Source organism: Festucalex cinctus, chromosome 6 (assembly GCF_051991245.1).
Source record: "Festucalex cinctus isolate MCC-2025b chromosome 6, RoL_Fcin_1.0, whole genome shotgun sequence".
Classification (NCBI taxonomy): Eukaryota; Metazoa; Chordata; class Actinopteri; order Syngnathiformes; family Syngnathidae; genus Festucalex; species Festucalex cinctus.
Genome location: NC_135416.1, coordinates 8,783,415 through 8,805,000, shown reverse-complemented (window position 1 = coordinate 8,805,000; position 21,586 = coordinate 8,783,415). Strand labels below are relative to the sequence as shown.

The window sequence follows — 21,586 nt, the reverse complement described above, 5'->3', positions numbered from 1 at the left end:
TCAGGCTACTGTTAGGTTAAGATACGATTATAGGATCGGATTGGATTGGATTAGTCTTCATTTTTGAATGCCAATAGTGTCCTAATTAAAGGTGAGTTTATTGTCCAGAGTTATTCCCAAAGGTTAGGTTTAGATTAGGTTTGAGTTGAGGTTAGTGGTTTGGTGGTAAGGTTAACGCCTGGATTTTGGGTTCAGAACTTTGGTTAGTTAGGTTTAAGGTTAGAGACAATGTTAGGTTTAGCGTTTGGCGTTTTGGTTTGAAATGAAGGGATACGGTTCTGACTTACCCCAGTACTTATGTACAAATGCTTCTAGTCCTTCCTTCACCGCCTTGTTGACTCCAGTGTCCAAAGCGATCCACTCCGTCTTCTCCAACCTCCAGACCAGTTCGAGTGTGTCCATCACCTCCCTCTGAAGGTCAAGGGGCTCAAGAATGGATCGAGAGATCTCCCTTCGCCTTGGACTAACATGTCTGGACAAGGTATCAAGACCCTGGCTGATATGCAGGTTAAAGCTGTAGTATTCTTTTAGGATTTCACTAAGAGCATGTGACTCTTCAGTTTTGTGTAGTTGGCTGATATCCATGCCCAGTATTATTCCATCCATACCCCCATTAATAACTGCGTCAGTGGCCAGGGTGGCAGGCCAGGATAGTTTGAACACCTTGGGTTGCTCCACGCTGTCCCAACACCCGTCCGGCCCCAGGCGATTGGACACTGGAATGTCCTGGAGGCTGAGGAAGGATAACCCAAGCGTTCTTCCCAATGTGAGTGGAAAGAGCCCAATGGCTGAGGTCACCTCCAGTTTGGCTTTAAGCCCGGCTTCAATCCCCAGCAGCAAAGGCGCCAGGGCGACCGTGGTGCCATCCGGTGTAAGCGTGACCCCTCGCTCCTCGCCACTGTCCGTTACGATGTGGTGGATTGCCTTGTCAAAGAAGCTGAAGGATGAGGCGTTGAGGATGGCCGTCTCCAGCCCTGCGGCGTCTGTGAGGTTGTTCGAAGCCCCCAGGAAGTGGATTGTCATGGCGTCGTCATGGCCGGCGGTCCTGCGCAGAGCCCTTACTAGCGCCAGTGGGGACAGACCCGGGTTGGACTCTTCCAGCTGTTGCACTGCATGGATGAAATTTTCCATGCTCCGCAGATGGACACCTCATGGTGTAAAATGGACGAATGCAAGTCATTGCACACAAGTAACACAATGTAATGTCCATGTAGTGGAGGAGGGTCTTGGTTTATGACATTAATGCAGTCAACTGCACCCCTAAATTGTCAGTATGTATGGTAGTCTATCACTAATTAAAGGTGGGTTCAAGGATATTTTTGTGGCTGCGTCTTCCGGGTGGATCATCTTAACGATTGGTTCTCGATCCTGTCAATCAATATGCGTAACGACGTCGCGCATGCTCGTTCCTAGCCGCGCATGTGCAGTTCAAGTGTTTGTAGCATGTCGCTAGCTTCGTGTAGTGAGCTTCGGATTCGGCCATTCATTGTTGTAGCTCCACCGAGCTGACCCCGTACTTTGAAAATAGCTGAGAGCCACAAGAGGACATCCGGATGAAGCGAGGCAAGGACTGATGAAGATGATGAGCTTGGACGTTAACGACATTTGATAGCTGGTAGGATGGTCTTCCGCATGCGCAGTTTTTTTAAACGTGACAAACAGATGTTTGGCTTCCACTTTTCGAGAACATCATTGAATCCACCTTTAATGTAGTGACCTCAGAATGTGATTTAAAAAAAACTACTTAGAGAGAGTGAGTGAGAGTGAGAGTGAGAGCTGGATGGACGGACAGACAGAGAGCGGTTTCTTTATGAGAGGGGATTCCCACTTCTTCCTCTTTTCAAGGTTTTTTATTTTTCCCCAGATGTTTCTTTCTAAAAAAAGGAATTTATTATTATTATTATTATTATTTTTTAGTATTTCCTTGCCCTCTTGTGGGGTTAAGATCAGGGCATGTCGTTAGTATTTGTCAACTGCGGGTGTGTGAAGACCTTTGAGACTCCTTTGTGATTAAGGACTATATAAATAAACTTGAAAAATGAACTTGAAACTTGCGATTATGCAGTGAAATATGTGACCTCTCAACAATTCTTGGAACCTCTTGACAAAGTTGCAAACAAGCAATGTACACACATTTAAGGCAAAAAAAAAATAAAAATCCATTGATTGAGCAATTGCACAACAGTATTCAGTTGCAGGAACGGAGAACCTACTCGTACTATGATGCAATGACTGCTATGAAGAAAGCTCATTAGACGAAACCCATTGCACAGTACTCTAGGTTGGTGTTTTCAGCCAAGGCACATATTTAACATTACAAAAAAGTCACACGAATAAAAATCTCACAAAAAGTATAAGATGAACTCATGATGATCCCAACTTACGTACTCAGTGTGAAATCTGAGCCTGTTGAACTCATAGCTGGTATTATTTGTATTAATGGCAGTAGGTGGTTAATTATACCGTCTCTTCTGATATCTAGAGAAAGAGGATTTCATTGTACTGCCAGTCAATATACGTATGTTGCTGGCATAAATGGATGAACAAAGCACATTAGCTGTGGTCGTTAAATGAAATTGAATTAAGTGAAATTACATAACATTAATTTGAATATTTACTGGGGGTAAGCTAAAGGATGAGTACTTTTCTGAGGCCAGTGAGTAAATTTAGATGAAAAAAAAAAAAAGACAAGCACTATTCTTCAGTGCTGTTCCGATTCGGGCCAAATCGCACTCATTTCTTTTAACACAGTATGTACTCGTCTTCTGCTTCTTGTTTTTTGACTACTCAACCACCCAACTGCACAATTTTTTTCTTATTCGCATGTGTTTACAAACCAAAAAAACAAACAAACATTATACAATAAATGACAAAAATCCAAAACATACCTGTCGGCCTGCATATTACAGGTAAGCAGTAAGATGACGCCAGTATGAAGAGTGACAGTCGAAAAGACGCCATCTCAGCTTTAAATGAATAAAAGATAGTAGTTATAGTAAAACAGTAGTCAGGGAGAGAGAAGTAGTGCAGTGACTCGATTGGTGTGTGTGTACGCACTTCATATACCAGTGAGGACGAGCACTCGGCTACAAATATTGATTTAGCCAATAGAAAGATGCATCATGAGCTAAACAGCGACTGCCCCCTTTCAGGTTGCAAAGGTCACAACCTCATCAGTCATCAAGTGAAAGTCCATCATTGTTAGTGTATCCTGATAGTGGAGTTTTGAGAAGTCTAAAATAAATAGGAGGGAGGGAAATAGAGAGAGAGCGAGAAATTAGCCTGAATTAAGTGAATAAAGTCCTTGATCTTCATTTTTATCTAGAAAAATGCAAATCAAAAAAACATATTGTAGCTCAGTGATGTGCAACTTAAATCATGGAGGGGGCCACAATTTTTCTTTAGCGCTACTGGGGGCCACATAGTGAGGTACTATGCAGTTTCTAACTTGATGTATGACAAATATGTCATTGTAAATAAGGACAAAATATGTGTCTGCCTGAATAATGACAATCTGCATATAATTGATGCCCACTGAAATGCATTGGAAAAATTGGGAGGGGATTTTTGTGCCTTTGTCTTTGCTACATTATGGGGCCCATAGGTGTGCGTGTTTTGTTTTTTTTTGTTTTTTCCTGGTTTAACTACCACCTGACCCTAAGACAAACGTGTGTAACAGTAGGTGGTGGACCATGAAGGGTTCACTTATATGAAGGAAACATATTGATAATTTCACTCCACAAATTTAAATTGTATTTACAGTAGGTATATACATATTTATTTATTTTAAATATTAATGAAGGAGACACAGCCGTGACCTGAACCCTGAGCAACTGTATCTCATGATCAGTCAAGGCAGAGCGGAAAGGCTCTGGAGTGTGCGATTACTGGCGTGCAAATGCTTACACACATGACCCCATTCACGTCATTTTATGGCCTGGCCTTAAGTGAATTACAGTATTGTGTTATCATGGCCACTTCACTGAAAAAGTTCCATTTCCCTGTGACTGCATGTGACCTAGTTCCCTGTGTGGTGAGCCACACAAAATACACAGTACTGTATATGAGTATCATAAATCAAAAAGATCTGCACTGAAATATACAGTAGTGCGTTTTCCCTAAACTATGAGCTATGTCAACAAGTTTGATAGAAATGTTTCTAATTAACTACTTTAAGAAACGCACAAAACTATCAGACTAAGTGGTTATATTATAGTTTGCAGTATATTAAAATAAATACAACGTGTTATTATTAGTATAACAGTTGTGTATTAAAAGTATATTAAAGGTCAATAGACAATGCTATAAAATATAACATTTATTAAAAAACAAACCAAAACAAAACAAAAACATACATGCATGCATGGATGGATATAAGAAAAACGCTTTTGAGAGTTTTCGTTTATTGCACCGCCTGGTGGGGAAAATGGTGCATACAGTGATCAACCACATTCGGTACACAGTTGAATGAAAACAAAAATCAGATTTTAAGTGACCGAACAATGGCGCTTGAGTAATAATTTAATAATACCTTAGTTGTTTTGGTTGTAGTTAAGATATATGTTTGTCTTTTACACCGTCATATATGTTTTGTTTTTGACGGAAACTTCCGCTTGGTCACGTGACCCGAGCCCGGAAACGAGTCGAGCAGCAGACAGCCTATCCTCGGACTCTTGACGCAAACTTGGGCAAATGCAGTACAAAGAATAAACAACTTTATTTTTTTAGCCACTTGACTTAAAAAATATATATGTATATATTTTAAAATATAAACATGTCAGCGGAGGAACAACATGACAGCCCAGGTAACGTAATACCGACACCGGTTTCTCGTGACTTATTTTTGCCTAGCTTATATCTATTAATAATGTACAGTTTCTAGCATGACAGTTCTGTCTTAGTTCGTGTGTTGCGTTTTGTTCAATATTAAAACAACGAAAGTGGCATGGTCAACTCTTGTGTAACCTTCTCCCTAAATCTTCTTCTGGGTGACGAGTTGTGTTGACAAAACCGCGCGATTCGGCATTATCCAGACCGTTCTGTAATTCAATTCTACGACCTTGTAATCCATGTCGATTCAATGGATTTATTTTAATTTCCTCACTAAATTGGTTGTGTGACTTTTTTTTTGTCGTCAACGTGGAGATTAAACCTTGTGAACTGACGTGATATGCTATGTACATTACATCATTGTAAACATACCATGTCGGGCTCCAGGTGGAGGAGTGGAACCATCACTTGACTTCGGTACCGGTTGGCGTGGGTTGGCGTGGGTTCGCTTCTCCGCCTGTGAGACCTTGTGTGGCTTACATGATGTAAAACAAACCATGTCGTTTCCCGGCATCTTAAATTAATTCTATGACCCCCTAAATATTTTACGCTCTAAAGCAAACTTTTAAGTTATTTTTTTCCCCAACATGCTTCTGTTTACTTTATATAACGCAATTTTTCTTATTTTATATAAATTAGTGAACCAAATGATTTATTTCATAAAAATGCCACGTTTTAGTTTTTTTTTTTCAATTTAAAAACCTTTAAAATGCTTGTTTTTTTTTATTTACACTGTAAATGTATTTATTGCAAAAATGTTCATTTGTTTAGTTTAATTTTGTTTACATAAATGTATGTTTGGATGAACATATCTTGTTTACTGGTAAGCCATTTTTGTAACCTGCTTCTGTTTAGTTTATATAATGTGGAGTGTTTTAATTGGTGAAACAAATTAACCAGACCAATGTCATCCCTTAAAATACCGATTTTCTATTTGTTTTATATTTCACTTCCCTTCCGTTTCACTCAAATTTTTCTTTGTTTTATTTTTGTCCTACCTCATTTGTTTTTTAAAGTTGTTGTGACCTTCAGCTTGTCCTATTAGGTGAGAATTGTTTGGTACACCTCTCAATACAAGAACTTTAGGGGAATAGTACCATTATTAAATACTACTATTTAAAAAAACAAAAAATATTAAATCATTGTACTAAAGCAAAGAAGACTTGATGAATGTTGTTTTGTTAATTTGTATGATTGCATTGCATCATTCTAAGTTTTTCTCATATTTATTTGATTTAACAATAAATAAACCACACATCAACTTTCTTAACAATCATTTGAAGTGTGACACAAAATTCATAAAAAAAAGAATGAGCTGCTTACCACTTTTTTAAAATGATTCCTTTATTGCAGCAGGTCTAATTGCAAGGTAGTGTTTGGCCTTTGTCTGCGTTGCTAAAAGTGTTCTGCACTAATAGCAGCTCGTAGTAGACGATTTGATTGACAGGCGGGCCGCTCAGTCGCCGTTCCCGACCTCGCTTCGTAGACGGTCATGAACTCGAAGAGCCAGATATTTCTGCGAATTATACTCCGCTTGAGTGACGGTGTGTTTCAAGGCATGGCGTGCGCCCCGGTTTTGTTTTGTCCAATCTCAATCGAGCGCAACGATCGGCACGCTCCGGCTCCGCTGATGGGAGATATGCGTAGACTCAGTCTCGTTCCGTTTGTCTGCATGAAATCTTAAGTGTTTGGATTCTTGTCCTCTCCTCTGGCACGCAACGGCTTATCACCACCTCCACACAGCAGCTTCATTGAAATTCTGTCACTCTGCTCATTGAGCCCCTCTCGTGCTGTCTTTGAAGCGCACTGGTACGAAATGGTGATGGGGGCACTTTTACTCCTGCAAAGGTAGTAACAGAGCAGGGGATTATCCATTCATCTTCTTAACCGCTTCTTCCTCATGAGGGTTGCGGGGGGTGCTGGAGCCTATCCCAGCTGGCTTCAGTAGGCGGGGTGCACCCTGAACTGGTTGCCAGCCAATTGCAGGCAGGGGATCAAGCTCATGTGAAAAGTTGATTTGAAATTTTGGGATGCGGTTGTGAATTTTAAACAAGTCACTTCTCCCACCGTCCTGTGTAGAAAGCAATTGCTTTTCAGTGGCCCGAGTTTTTCAAGACGCGGTCTGACGCGCTGCCGCATGAATGTTGCAGCAGCAATTAGCAGTTTCAAAATGTTTATTTGTCATATGTCGTAAAAAAAAATGGAGACAAGTGTTTGCTTCAAGCTGTTTATTGCCATTCCCAGTACAAATATAATGTGTGTGAGGGGACCATTTTTAATTGAGAGAATTCTAATGTCAATTCCTAAGAACTCATCAGCCATATTTTAGTTTGTTTGTCCTCTTACTTTCTTTCTGTTTTAGTCCAAAGTCAGTTGCACTAAGTGATGATTCACGCCCAATGGTACACTTCTTATTTCCATCCAGGAAGTTGAATCAGCTGTTTGTGTGTCTTGATGACACCCTAAATTCAAAAGTGAATCATGTTCTCTGTGTTCTGCACTCATGTGTTGATGGCTCTGACATTTTTTTGTTTTTTTTTGGCTAGGCCAGATGGTGCTGGACGCCCCTGTGGCTTTACTGGCCTTATGATCGAAACCATGTGACGTGGGGAAAGCCTGACTAGTCTTGTTTGAGCAGGAATTCAAACAAAATGCTGTCAAGTCCGAAAGAGTCTGTTGACCACATAACCTCTTAAAAAGTTGTGTTTTGTTGTTCATAACCATGCTATTTTGTATATTGTGGAAATTCTGCAGAAAAGTATATTGATTGTTTTTGGCAGTGTACAGTGTACCTTGACCTACAAATATTATTTGTGACTAATCCAGTAACTCTGTTTACGTGTAAAGAAAGAACAAAGTTAACGCGATAAGGCAGGTTCTAATACTTCTTGTATTCATTCGAGCCGCTTTAAGTCAGTTGGGCATTACAAAGTGGGAGCGGGACTCATCTAATTCAATTCATGTGATCCCTGCTTTTCTTCTAGTGAAATTCTTGTTTCAGACATTCTTGGATAATTATCATCACTCTGATGTTCCTTTTGCAGCTTTCTTATTTCGAAATTTGCCAAACTGTTAAGTTTAGGGGGAACTTTATTCAGGGAAGTTTCTGAAAGTTTTATAGACTGAAAACCATTAACATTTATATTGCTATGAACTGGTGGACTAGTGAAATTTGGATCATTTTGTGATGCGGATAGAGTATGTTCACATTCACAATATTTTCAATATCAATCTGATTGCAACAAAAATGTGTCCTGGTGGATTAAAACAAAAAGTTATATTGACCTTCTAAATAGCAGGGATGTTGTGTTTTCATTGGTGCGCCTTTTTTTTTTTTAATGTTGTTTGTGTTTATCCTAGTGGAATTGAAAAAAAGTGTACATGATTTTTGCGCCTATCCATGGCCATGCTTTGAAAATGTAGAAAAAAAAATCTGAAATTTGTGTTCTTTTTTTTTTTTTTTTTACTTTGAGCCTGTCTGAACTTGAAATGACTAAGAGGTTTGTCGAGCATGCTTTAGCAACTAAACATCAACAGTTTTCTTGAGTTTTATTTCTATCTTTTACTATTACGAGAGCTTTACGTTAGGTTGATAGCCTTAAATGAAATACACAAGAGAGGCATTGCATGGAATTACTAGTTAAATTAAACGTTGTCTATTGCGCAACTAGCCCGCCATGGTTGAACGGAGGCAACTTTAATCTTGTTTGATGAAGAAGTTTCACATTCTTTTTGAGTTGCAAAATAACTGCTGACTCTGGATCTGAGGAAACTGTTCTCTTGAGTTGTGCCATGCATGTGTGGGGTTGCTTAGTCTTTCCATTTTAGAGGTCATTGCACCCCTCACAACACTGAACATAAACAACATGCTGAGTTTGCGTCTGGATTTTGAAGAAAATCCTTCGGCGTTTTTGACAGACCACACCATTTTATCAAATCAATTCATCATATAACTTGTAGGTTCTGGGTCTGGATAAAATGTTCAGTCCACATTCACTGGTTTCTGATTCGTTAGACCTTGACGGAGGTCTAATAATAAAAGAGGATCGTGATGGAAGAAAGTTGGAGTGCATATAAACATCTTCAAGCATGATCGGCCAAAAAAAACAAAAAAAAAGTCTTTTGAACAGCACCCATTTGATGTGATGACAAAATGTCACGTTGCCAAATGAATGCTGCTGGATTTCCCACCTTCCTTCCATTAAACGTCATTGAGAAGTTGCCGTTCTTTATTTTTTCCCCAGAGCATGAGAGCCAGCCGGACTCAGTGGGCGGTTACGGCTCCACAGACGGCAGCGGGGATCACGAGCCCCCTGGCAGCAACCCCTGCAACAACCACAGCCACCACCACTTCCCCGGCTCTATCACGGGCCACTGGGTGAGCGCCGACCAAAGCGAGGAGGCCATTCGCAGGAAGCTGAAGTACTTCTTCATGAGCCCGTGTGACAAATATCACGCTAAGGGACGCAAACCTTACAAGCTGATCCTGCAGCTGCTCAAGATTATCATCGTCACAGCTCAGGTACAAAAATAGCAATTTTCATTTGTTTTGTGTCACCTTTAACCACACTTTTTATTGCTCCAGTTGGTGCTGTTTGGCCTTAGCAACCAAGTGGTGGTGACCTTCAAGGAGGAGAACACCATGACGTTCAAGTACCTCTTCCTCAAAGACTTTGACGAGTCGTCAGACAGCTCATTTGCCGTGTACACGCAACAGGACGTCTACGAGCACATCTTCTACGCTGTGGACCAGGTATGTCCAATAGTTTCATATGTTCATGTGTTCATACAGGGGCTTCAGACACCAGAAGATTGGCCCTGCAATTGGTATTTTAAAGTGAATGTGATGTTATATGTGACCTCACTAGTCTAAACATGACATTCTGATTAATATTGTATTTGTGGAGTATGAGTTATGAGGCAAAATAGAGCCGTTTTTGTCCATCTCATGGGGTGGCCATTTTGCCACTTGCTGTCGACTGAAGATGACATCACAGTTGCTTAGGTAACAACCAATCATAGCTCAGCTTCAGAAAACAGGTGAACTGTGATTGGTCATTGCCTGAGCAACATTGATGTCATCTTCAGTCGACAGCAAGTGGCAAAATGGCCGCCCCCTTGAGGTGGATAAAAATAGCTGGATTTCTCTGCTTAACTTATATTCCACGGACACAGTATCAATTAGAATACCATATTTAGACTAGTGGGGCTGCTTATTGTAAAAAAAAAAAAAAATGAGGGGTTGACTTCTCCTTTAACATATTTTCTATAGGAAATCATGGATAGAAAAAAAATCTGTTCCAGGGCCATACTGTCACCATCATTAATTAATGACTGTACAGGCAATGTTTTAGGAAACATTTGAAACATTATCAACTGTTAAACAAGTGAGAAAAAAGTAAAACGTTTAATATTAATAACAAAACATTCAGTCTGAACTGTAATGATAACTCTTTATCTGGCTGCTAATCTTGCAGTATCTGGCCCTGCCAGAGACCACAGTGGGCCGCTACGCGTACGTCTACGGCGTCGGTGTGAACGGCAGCGCTCTGTCCCTCTGCCAGCAGTACTACAAGCGGGGCCGCATCGACCCCGCCAACGACACCTTTAGCATCGACCCGCGCATCATCACAGGTGCATGCTCATTGGAGCTTGATTGTCACATATGGTGTTGGTTAAGCTTTGACATGGACATTAAGATCTTTATTTATTTATTTATTTAGTTATTTATTGTCATTCATATGGTCATTTTCCCTTATGCTAGGACATTAATTTCATTAGATAGATAGATAGATAGATAGATAGATAGATAGATAGATTAAAAAAAAAAGTTTTACTTCTCCCTTACATTAGTCATTGTATTAATGGCCTACTGTAAGTTACGCCAATTTAAGAGGAAGTAACTGCAACAGAGGAAGCAAAAATAGTACTCAGGTTAGGCGCACGCAGTCTTTGTACACCACCATAAATGTCCACTTCCTGTAGATAGCACACCTGCATCCATCTATTCTTCTGCCTGTTATCTATCACGATTATCAAAATTGTCATTCAGATGAATGAATTAGTGACTGAAAGATTAAAAGTTTAAAAAAAATAAACCTGGGAATATTAACCCTGCTCTTATATTGCTGCTGCTGGTTGGTTGGTTGCAAAATCAAGCGAAATAATAAGATCAGACTTGTTCAATTTGTCTTTAAGAACAACACACACGCGCGTGTGTAATTTTCATATGATTTGCTCAATAACGAAAAAGATGATTCTTAGCAATTAGCTCTTAGAAGCTAGTGAACACTCCCGGTTAGTCATAACTACAAACCCAAACTTACTGTATCGTACTTTAATCCCAGCAAGTGCTGAGGATCATATATTGATCTGCTGTGGATATTATTTTTTTCTATTAAAATATCCCTGTCAGCGGTTAATGGAGGAATTTTGCAGTCAAATGATAAATGGACTGAATTTATGGCTGTCAGATGCAAATGTAATCAATATTTCTTAAACTTGTATGAGGGGAAAAAAACGTGAAATTCAGTTGGGTTTGTCTTTATTGTTCAAATTATATGAAAATGATTCATATACAGTACTGTTTATGGGTCCTCGTCATCAATTGACAAATTTCTAAAAATGTAAATAGTTTGGCAGCATCAATAATTAGTAACACTGCCCTTCCCCCTCCACCCACCCATGTGATGCTCACCACTCTCACATGGAAGAGCATTAATTTATCCTCCATGTTGACTCAACGAAACCTTTTGCCTTTTCCAGACTGCGTAGGAGTGAACCCTATGTCTGTGCCCCCCGCGCCGCTCACCAGCTCCTACAAGAACTTTACACTCAAGTTCCACAAGTAAGGCTTCATTTTTCACATGGCTCTTCCGTCGGTCTCCTCCGTCACGGCAAAGATTTTTATCTCGTGGCGTTCGACGCGTTTATTATCAGCGCGGCGCATGCGCGCTCCAGCTGGCGCGGATTGCGTGTTTTCGGGTCATTTCATTTTCGGGTTACTCAACATGCGTCTCTGTGTTCTCCCTGCAAGGTTTATTAACGTCACCATCGAGTTTCAGCTGAAGGCCATCAATGTGCAGACCATCATCAACAATGAGATCCCCGACTGCTACACTTTTTTCATAAAGGTGTGGAAATTACTTGCTCAGTACAGAGGTCTCTTCTTTCATCAGGAAAAAAAAAAAAAGTATATTTCTTTTTGTTTCTGTTTTGCAGAAATTAGCATTAGAATATAGCTAGGTTTCATCATTATTCCCCAAATCTGTTTAAAACAATGAGGAAAAGAGCCTTTTGCAACATGGCCCTGGTTGATCTCTTATACTCTGATGCTACCCGCTGGCCGCTTTTTGTAATAACTACCATTGCTTCAACCGTTCTCTGCAGTAGAGAGGCTGCATCAAAGCCTTCAGAATCCTCTAGCATAAAACAAACAAACATAAAAACGTATAAATATGTCTTTGGGACACTTAAAACATTTAAAATACAATGCATTTTTATACGTTTTTGGGAGCAAATGATTTAATGTTGAGCACTAAGCCAGTCCTTGTAGGCTATGCAATAACAATTCTCAATTAAAATGCAACTTATTGTTAGAAATAATTGACAGTATAAAATTAGACACAGTATTTCACACCTCTACATTTAATAATATTCACAAAGATCATGTGATCATGTGATTTCTTAGTTTTTTATTTTTTAATACATTTCCAAAAATGTCACATTGTCATTATGAGGTGTGAGTTAGTGATTAAAATGTTTATAAACACTATGGAGACAATATAAAAACATTTATAATGCAATTTTGAATTTATTATTTATAGATTCATTGCCAAAAGTAGGGGTGACAGCTGGGGTGACAATTTCTATCAAAACACTTCCTCTGGCGTTTTATACGAATAAACGCAAAGTGAAGCTTGAGTTGGCAAACTAATTTAGTAGAAAATGTAAATATTCAGTTTTTAATTTTGCTCAGTTTTTAACTTAGATTGAGCATTTCTAATAGATTTTTCTGCACAATCGTGCAAATTACTGAAGTGATTGTTTGATTATCTATTATATATTTTGACATGAGTCCAAATGTAAAAATAATTAATTGTATAGTGAAGAGACGTTTAATTAGTAATGTAACACGAATAAAATAAATGTGTTTAATTTTTTTTTCTAATAAATAAAAGATAAAAAAACATATTATACAGTGTATTGTGGCACACACATACATTTTAAATAGTCAATATCCTCGCATGAAATGACATGCGTTTTATGTCTCATCAGTTTATAATGTAAGACAGGAAATGACTTGCCTGTTGCCATTTGTCAAGTAGATCGTGCTGGACAACAAGGCTCACAGCGGCAAAGTGAAAATCCGCCTGGAGAACCAAGCGTCCATCAAGGAGTGCAAAGACCCCAGCGTGTCCGGACAGGGTGAGCATGACCAACATGCGCGTAGCAAAAGACTCATACGAATCACTTTCTAAAGGTTTCTTTGATAGAGTCACTTTCAAGCAGGCAACAAAAGTACATTAACCCTCTTTTAACCCTCTTTTTTTTTTTTTTCCTATTTGAATCCCCAGCTGAGAATTACACCCGCGTGGCGTTCGATGTCGCCGTGGCTCTTGTGTGCACGCTGTCGTTGGTGCTGTGCGGGCGCTCCATACTGAGAGGCATCATGCTGCAACAGGTCAGCAAAAAAAAGCCTTTGAAAATAATCCAGAAATGGCTAACTGTTTTTGTTTGTGTGTGTTTGTCAGGAGTTTGTGCAGTTTTTTAAGGAGAACCTGAATCGCAAAGTGTGCTGGGCCGACCGTTTGGAGTTCATCAACGGCTGGTACATCCTCCTTATCGTCAGCGACGTCCTCACCATCACTGGAAGCATCGTCAAGATTGGCATTGAGTCCAAGGTAAATTAAAATGTCAAATGTTATGTTTGAAGTTATGGAGTTCATCTTTTTCTCCTGTCATTTGACAGAATATGTCTTCCTATGATCTGTGCGGCATCCTCTTGGGGACCTCCACCCTCCTGGTGTGGGTGGGAGTCATCCGCTACCTCACCTTCTTCCAGAAGTACAATGTAAGCTACACATGTAGTATTCAGCATTATGATCTGATAAGTTGAGAATATGAGAGGTTCATCTTCATGATGTGATCGTTCAGATCCTGATCGTGACTCTTCGAGCAGCCTTCCCCAACGTGATCCGCTTCTGCTGCTGCGTGGCCGTCATATATTTAGGCTACTGCTTCTGTGGTTGGATTGTGCTGGGACCGTATCATGTGAAGGTAACCGCACCTATAAGTGAAAGTACAAAATTATTAGGGCCCGAGCAGCGACCGCTGCGAGGTCACTATTGTTTTTGTAAAAATTATTATTATTATTATTATTATTATTATTATTATTATTATTATCATTATTATTATTCTTATTATTATTATTATTTATTCTCCGCAAACGATCGCGATTTTGGGTACCTAAACATTTATGAAAACTCACCAAACTTTGCACACTACTCAGGCCCGGCGAAAAATTTGATATTATGAAGTCGTCATAACAACGCGACTCTATTGCGCCCCCTAGCGTAGAAAAATAAAAACCAAGCCCGGCACATTTGATCTAGAGCAACGAAAATTGGCAGGCACGTGTAGCACCCCGAGACGCACAAAAAAAAGTCTATTGGGACCATGTAGCTAAAATGTACAGGAAATGAGCTACGAATTTTGGCCTATTTTGTTACATTCACTGTGGTCATGCTTTTTCCCCCTCTGCAAACATTATTCATCCAATTGACTTCAAACTTGGCATTTTTCATCTCAAGACCTGAGAGAACAACTGGGCAAAAAGTCTTGCCTTTTCGAAATACTATATGATGCGGGCGGGGCATCAAATATTGCCTTTGTCCAGAAAGAGCAAATGCTTAATAACTCCCATGTTCAAGCTCCAAAAAATCTCAAACTTCTCAGGCAACGTAATAGTCACGGCCTGAAAACATCTATATGATAAAATTCAGTTATACATATAGCGCCACCTAGTGGTAACAATAAATGTCATACTTTACGTTTTTAGCTACTGCGCTGAGCTCGTTGAAGGGATCCAGTTGAAAATTGGTCAGAAAAGCCTTAAGATGTTGATCATGCCCCACACCGAATATTGTAACTTTTCGCCAAAGGGCGTGGCCGCTACGGTGCCGCAAAGTCTGAAGATTTTTCGTGACAATAAAAGCTGCATTAACTTGACCGAGATGATCCTATCTTCTCAAAATTTCACACATTTGATGAGAGTCCAGCCCTAAAGACATCTACGAACTTATATTGCATCTTACTGATAGCGCCACCTAGTGGCAATATTTTTTCTTACAAATTTTCTTCTACGTTTTTCTCCAAACACGTTAACTGGACCTACATCATATTTGCTCAGATGAGGGTTTCGGCCTTCATGATGTCACAACACGAAGTTTGTGAGTTTTCGCGAATCGCTGTGGGCGTGGCTAAGCACTGTTCGCCAAGAAAACAACGCCAGTTTTGAGGGTCTAAACATGCGCAGAAACTCAGAAAACTTGGCACACACCTCTGGCCTGGTAAAATGAACAATATTTTATTGTTGATTGTGCTATTTTTACAAAAATGACTCAATAGCGCCCCCTAGAAATATTTAACGAAGCAGCCCCGGTTGTACGTTTAAGCAAGATCTACGAAAATTTTTAGGTGTATGAGGGAGCCAAAGACCTACAAAAAAAGTCTCTTGGACCCATATGCTAAAATGAACAGGAAGGGAGCTACGAATTTTTGAATGTCCCATTTTTGACGATTTTTGCACATTTTCAGGGGTCATACTTTTGCCCACTTCTCCTACACGTTTTATCCGACTGACTTAAGACTTGACCTGGACCATGCCAAGACCTGAGCCAGCAACAGACGGAAATATCTTGACTTTTGGAAATACTATATGATGAGGGCGGGGCATCAAAATTTGTGTTTCGCACTGAAAAAGTATATGCTTAATAACTCCCCGATACATGCTCCAAAAAATCCCAAACTTGACATGTATGTTTATCGTCAAGGCCTGAAGGTATCTCTATGACAACATTCAGTTATATATGCAGCGCCGCCTAGCCCTTGAGGCATGAAAAAAAAATACCCCACTTACGGTATTTTTACAAAAATTGTAAACTCATTCTCAGTGTGATAACTAAGTAATTTATGAATATTCTTTTACTTTCCACCACTCAAAATGTTCACTGGCATCAGACCGATCCAAACATAGGTATTTTTTATTTAGTTTTATTTATTTTTGATAGCCTCTATGGACGTTAAAAGCAGTATCGTGAATGAAGGATATGCTTAATAACTCCCCGGTACATGCTTCAAAAAAATCCCAAACTTGGCATGTATATTTATAGTCAAGGCCTGAAGGTATCTCTATGACAAAATTCAGTTATACAGTTATAAATACAGCGCCACCTAGTCCTTGAGGCAGAAAAAAAAAAAACACACTTACGGGATTTTGTACAAAATTTGTGAACTCATTGTAAGTATTATAACTTAGTCATTTATGAATATTCTTTTTCTTTCCACTACTCAAGATGTTCACTGGTATCAGACCGATCCAAACATATGTACTTTTTTATTTTGTTTTATTTATTTTTGATAGCCTCTATGGACAATAAAAGCGTGCAATGAGTACGAGCGATGATGGGTATATATACTTTTGGAAAAAATACCAATCAGGTCAACTCATTCCCAAAAAATAAAAAAAGACACTGATTTTTGCAGATCTTAACAATCACCAAAACAAAAAAATCCACATGTAAAGGTTTATCATGCCATGTTCAAAGAAATTTTGCTCCTAATGTGCCAGTACCCCAATGTGTGAGTACCCCAACGTGCAAGTACCCCAACGTGCAAGTACCCCAACGTGGCCCGGGCTGCGAGGGCCCTTTATAGCTGCTCGCAGCTCTAGTTTTGTTTTTGTTTTTTCTATCCTAAAAGTATGCAGTACAAGACAAAATTAACGGAAATAAATATTTGGAAAATGCTTGAAACATTTTAATAGGACTGTTACCCCTGTTAAAATGGCCGCCACATAGACGCACTTTTTAACCTGCTGTAACTGTAATCCATTGCTCATCTTCTGAACCTCACAAAACGCATGACCAGTCTCTCTGTTGATGGCTCCACAGCGCCGTTTACTGGCACTGTGGTGAATTGCACCCAATTCTGAAATTAACAGACTTTGAAATGTACTGTCCAAAGGGGCGTTTTTAAATGGACTGGACGCTATTTTCTGTCTGTTGTTTCCGAGTCCATTAAATCAACGTTCTGTTGTATTTCAATAGATTTTACAGTATTTTGGTCGCTTTTAAAAATTATTTTTGTCAATACAGGAGTGTTTAGCTGACATTGTATTTTTTTAGGTGACACTTGGTGTCAACTAAAAACCTTGTCAACCACTGTATAATGAATTTCCTGTTGTAAGGTTCTGTTTACAAGTGTCTTATTAAGGCTCCGCCTTGTTGCCGCAGTTCCGCTCGCTGTCCATGGTGTCGGAATGCCTCTTCTCCCTCATCAATGGCGACGACATGTTCGTGACCTTCTCAGGAATGCAGGAGAGCAGCCCGCTGGTGTGGCTCTTCAGCCAAGTGTACCTGTACACCTTCATCTCGCTCTTCATCTACATGGTGCTGTCGCTCTTCATCGCACTCATCACCGGAGCCTACGAGGCCATCAAGGTAGGCCGGCAAACTCGGTCTCGGTCAATTTTGTTGTCTTCAAGTTATGTAGATATTTACTAGCCTCTAGCCTAACTTTCAGGACAACTTGAATGAAATCAAAATTATTCATACTATAGAACAGGGGTGTCCAAACTTTTTCATTTGAAGGCCACATGCAGAAAATCAGAATGATGCAAGGGCCACGTAATGTTATGGACAGAAATTGTGTTTCGTCCTCAAATTTTTTTTTACAAATAATTTATTTGTGTTTTTGCATATTTAGAAAAATGCTACAGTACATAAAACAATTTATTTGTAATATGGCAGTAGGGTTATAGTTTTGGAATTTTTTATTTTAGTTTTTATTTCGTTTTGAATTTAGTTTTTTTTAATTCAGTTAGTTTTAATTAATTTTCAGTGTGGTTCTGTTATTTTTTATTTGTTTTAGTTCTTTAATAAATGCTTAGTTTTAGTTTAGTTAGTTTCAGTTTTAGAATTGTTTATTTATTTTTTTAATGTGTATTACCTTTGCGCAATATTAAAAAAAAAAAAACACCATTGGAGCGACGTCATTTGAAGGTGCTTTTCTGTTGGCTGCTGCTAGATGACGTCACTTCTGTGTGACATACTTTCAATCGTCATTATTCCGGTTTTTATCCAAATAAATCTACTAAAAATTACATTTAAAACCATCCCCAAAGGCTCATGCATTAAATTAATTACCAAAGACTAAAACGAAAGACATGTTTGCTATAATTATAGTTAGTTTTAGTTAGTTTTGTAAACATATAATGGAGTTTCAGTTAGTTTTCGTTTTTGTTTTATTTCTTTAACGAAATTGTTTTATGAATTTTAGTTTTAGTTTTTTCGTTAGTTTTAGTTAACTAAAATATCCTTCAATGGCAACGGTGTTTTTTGACACCCTCCCTTCTTACTTTGACCATCTCCAAACATTTTTGTTTTTGTTAATTTATTTTAACTGACTCAAATGCAGTTTTTAGCATATATCATGGGACACTGAAAACTAGACGGCGGGCCGCAAATGGCCCCCGGGCCAAAGTTTGGACACCACTATAGAAATAAGGTAGGAATTGGCCTTTAGAAAAGTATGTTCCCATTTGTGGTATATGATAATTATATAACACAGAGTAACATCAGTTTGCATTCTTTTTGTAGCAGGACCAAGCAAATGCTAAATGCTAATGCTGATGTTCCAGGAACTTCAAGTAGGGAAAAAAAAAAGCATTTTTTTTTTTTACTCAACCACAAATATAATTTGACATCGCCAATGTCAATGTTATCCCTGTTGTCGTACAGCATCAAACCCAGGAGCCCATCCACATAACAGACCTACACGCCTTCATAGCAGAGTGCACCGACGCGCCAAGCTCCGGCAAGTTCAGGGGTCTGGAGACGTCGCCGTGCTCCTTTTTCTGCTGCTGTGACAGGTAACCACACACTCTTTTCTGTTTTATTTTTTATTTTTTATATTTTATTTATTTATTTATTTTTTATTTTTTTGCCATACCACCTTAGATAACAAAGAGGGAAAAATGTGGTGAGTTTCATAGAGTCAGAACTGCAACCTGTTATGATGTGGAGATAGTAGTAATGGCAAGATCACTGTTCAGGTTGCTCAGTGCACAATAGCTAAAGCGACATTTAAAATTTATATGAGCAACGCCTACTGTCACATGCTCTATAGAAAGGATATAGGACGTTTATAACATACAGTTTATACAAAACAACCGTGTGTTAATACAAACCATCATCTTGTATTTCTGTCAGAATGACAACATACGAGGACGTCCTGCTGGTGAACTGAGGTTGAACTCGTTAGAACTTACAGGACTGGAACAAGCCTTTTTTTTTTATTTATTTTTTTTATTTTTTTTTATTATTTTTTGTCAGCACTTGACTGAAGGAGGAGGAGTCAATCGGTTGGACCAGCATTTCCATTGAGGAATGTTATGAATTCATAGTGAACAAGGTGCTTTGTGGATTACAAAAGCACACATATTTATTTCATGACCCGATGTCGGGCTTCCACAGTGTTTTAAAAAAACAAATATTTACATCGACAAGAAAAGATTTTTCAAGCTGCTAGTTTGTTAGCAGATTTCAACTATCAGGCACACGAAACTTTGAGGCGGATCCAGTTTGACTGTGGCCTTGCATGGGACGACCTCTTTACACGGTATCCCCATTAAGTGTTCTTATGTTCTGGGGAACCAGAGCACTCACTTGAGAGTTTTTGTTTTCCTTTACTTTTTAGATTTCAAATTTGGAAGGAAGGAAGGATTATCTCACTGGACCATAACTCACTTTTGAAGCATTTAATCATGAGAACACACTTAAAATAGACTCTTAAACAAAAAGTGCCCCAAACTGTAGTGTAACATTTTTTTTAAATAGCCTTAAAGAATGTAATATTTAAAAAAAACACACAAAAAAAAACACATACACACACACACACACACACAATTATATGTGCAAAGTGCATGTCAGGACAAGAAACGGGTAAATTAAAACAACTAAACAAAGTTGCACTAAGTAAATCCAGCTCTTAAATTCAAAATTTCACTGACAAGGATGCTGATCCCTTATTTTTTTTAGCATAAAGAGGTGCATCTAAATACATTAATATGTGAGATAAAGTAATCATTTATTTCAGTAGTTCAATTCAAAGAGTGAAACTCATACTGCGGATTACACACAGTGAAATATTCAATGATTTAGGGTTTTTTATTTATTTATTTTTTACAACTTTGATGGTTATAGTTTACAGTTTACAAAAAACATTCACAATCTCAAGAATTTTGACTATTATGTAAGCAGTTAAAATAATTTGGGATGTAAAAAGCATTATGATAATTTTAAAGCCCCAAGTCGGATACAAATGAAAGTATTTTAAAAAATATTTTTTTACTTACCATCTCAGGTTGCACTTACAATATACTACACCGGCATCATTTTTTCATTCTGATTGCAGTCATAGATTTTGCATTGTGAACTTACAGGACTAATGAAGCACTTGCTATTTGGTCATTACTACCAATCATAGCAAACAGCTCTGTATTTCGATATGAGATTTGGGATTTTTTTTTTTAAATCATCTGTCCTTGTTATCATTATGGCTGTTTTATATTGTTTTGCACATATTACATGAAACGCACAATTGTCAAACGCGACTCCCACTCGGATGACCTTCATTCATTTGAATTAAAAAAAAGAAAAAAAAAGAAAAGAAAAAACAATGACTTGTCTAAGTGGAACGTTGAGAAACCTGTGAATTTTAGCCTTATATGATATATTATACATGTCTTTATAATATATTATACTATTATATTATATGTAGAAGTTACTATCCATATGTGCCATAACCACAATGTCTTTTTTTTTTTTTAATACAGTACAAATATTCTACACTTGATCACTACTTGGCAAAATGTAAACTAGTAGAAACATGACGTCTTGTACACATGTTGCTGATTAACTCATTCACTGCCTTTGACAAGTATACTTGTCAATTGTATTTTTTAGAGCGGTGCTAAATGGGGGCGAATCTGAGCATGCTCCACTGTAAATATCAAACTTGGAAACAACTTTACTGATGCCCAACCACCGGTAGATGACATCATTGCCCCATTTTATAGGAAATAAACACAGTTTCAGAGTCCATGGGAGAAATGGCTATATTTTGGCAAACCTACATTTTTCTGCTGTCAATTATAAAAGAACGGGACGGGACAAAAAGTAGGGAGTCTATTCTGTTATTTGGTAGATTCGGTTTATATATAATTATTGAATGTAATATCACGTGAGTATTGGAAATGTAAAAATTTTCTATAATGACTGGCAGTGAATGAGTTAAAGTGTCCAGGATCATCTTTGACGTTATAATATGTTCATCGTGTTTCAAAGTTGTGAGAAATGTTGGAAAAGGGTGAATACATTGTAAAATGTTTTGGAATGTAATTAATTTATGAAAGCGCCTAATCCACCATCTCACTTAAGATAAACGATCTCACCCAGTCTTTCATCCAAAATAC

At 38.4% G+C, this 21,586-nt stretch overlaps 2 protein-coding genes across 3 annotated transcripts in view; one reads left to right on the top strand and one right to left on the bottom strand.

The window, feature by feature from the left end:
• Positions 1-3,057, bottom strand: part of LOC144020252 (N-acetylmuramoyl-L-alanine amidase-like) — a 4,267-nt gene extending 1,210 nt beyond the window's left edge. The window contains exons 1-2 of the mRNA XM_077523537.1: positions 2,889-3,057; positions 288-1,148 (exon numbers count right to left, since the gene is read on the bottom strand). Of these exons, the coding sequence (XP_077379663.1) occupies positions 288-1,148; positions 2,889-2,961 (934 nt within the window). The 5' untranslated portion in view covers positions 2,962-3,057. The remainder of the gene's footprint in view (positions 1-287; positions 1,149-2,888) is intronic.
• Positions 3,058-4,634: 1,577 nt separating this feature from the next.
• On the top strand, positions 4,635-20,725 carry LOC144020986 (mucolipin-1-like). Of its 2 annotated transcripts, XM_077524934.1 has the most exons (14): positions 4,635-4,805; positions 9,075-9,352; positions 9,416-9,583; positions 10,308-10,464; positions 11,596-11,677; positions 11,867-11,963; positions 13,158-13,257; positions 13,407-13,513; positions 13,584-13,733; positions 13,802-13,903; positions 13,987-14,109; positions 17,346-17,552; positions 18,852-18,982; positions 19,323-20,725. In XM_077524934.1, the coding sequence occupies exons 1-14, from the start codon at positions 4,775-4,777 to the stop codon at positions 19,357-19,359; spliced, it is 1,770 nt and encodes a 589-aa protein (XP_077381060.1). In that variant the 5' UTR covers positions 4,635-4,774; the 3' UTR covers positions 19,360-20,725. The 2 variants fall into 2 exon arrangements, 1 of the variants encoding a protein (XP_077381060.1); XR_013284021.1 differs by lacking the exon at positions 19,323-20,725 and having other exon boundaries at positions 17,346-18,760.
• The last annotated feature ends 861 nt before the right edge of the window (positions 20,726-21,586 follow it).

Coding starts and splice junctions, on each gene's coding strand:
- LOC144020986 (XM_077524934.1), top strand. CDS start 4,775: ATGTCAGCGGAGGAACAACATGACAGCCCAG. Junction 4,806..9,074: donor GGAACAACATGACAGCCCAG/GTAACGTAATAC, acceptor TTTTTTCCCCAG/AGCATGAGAGCCAGCCGGAC. Junction 10,465..11,595: donor CGACCCGCGCATCATCACAG/GTGCATGCTCAT, acceptor TGCCTTTTCCAG/ACTGCGTAGGAGTGAACCCT.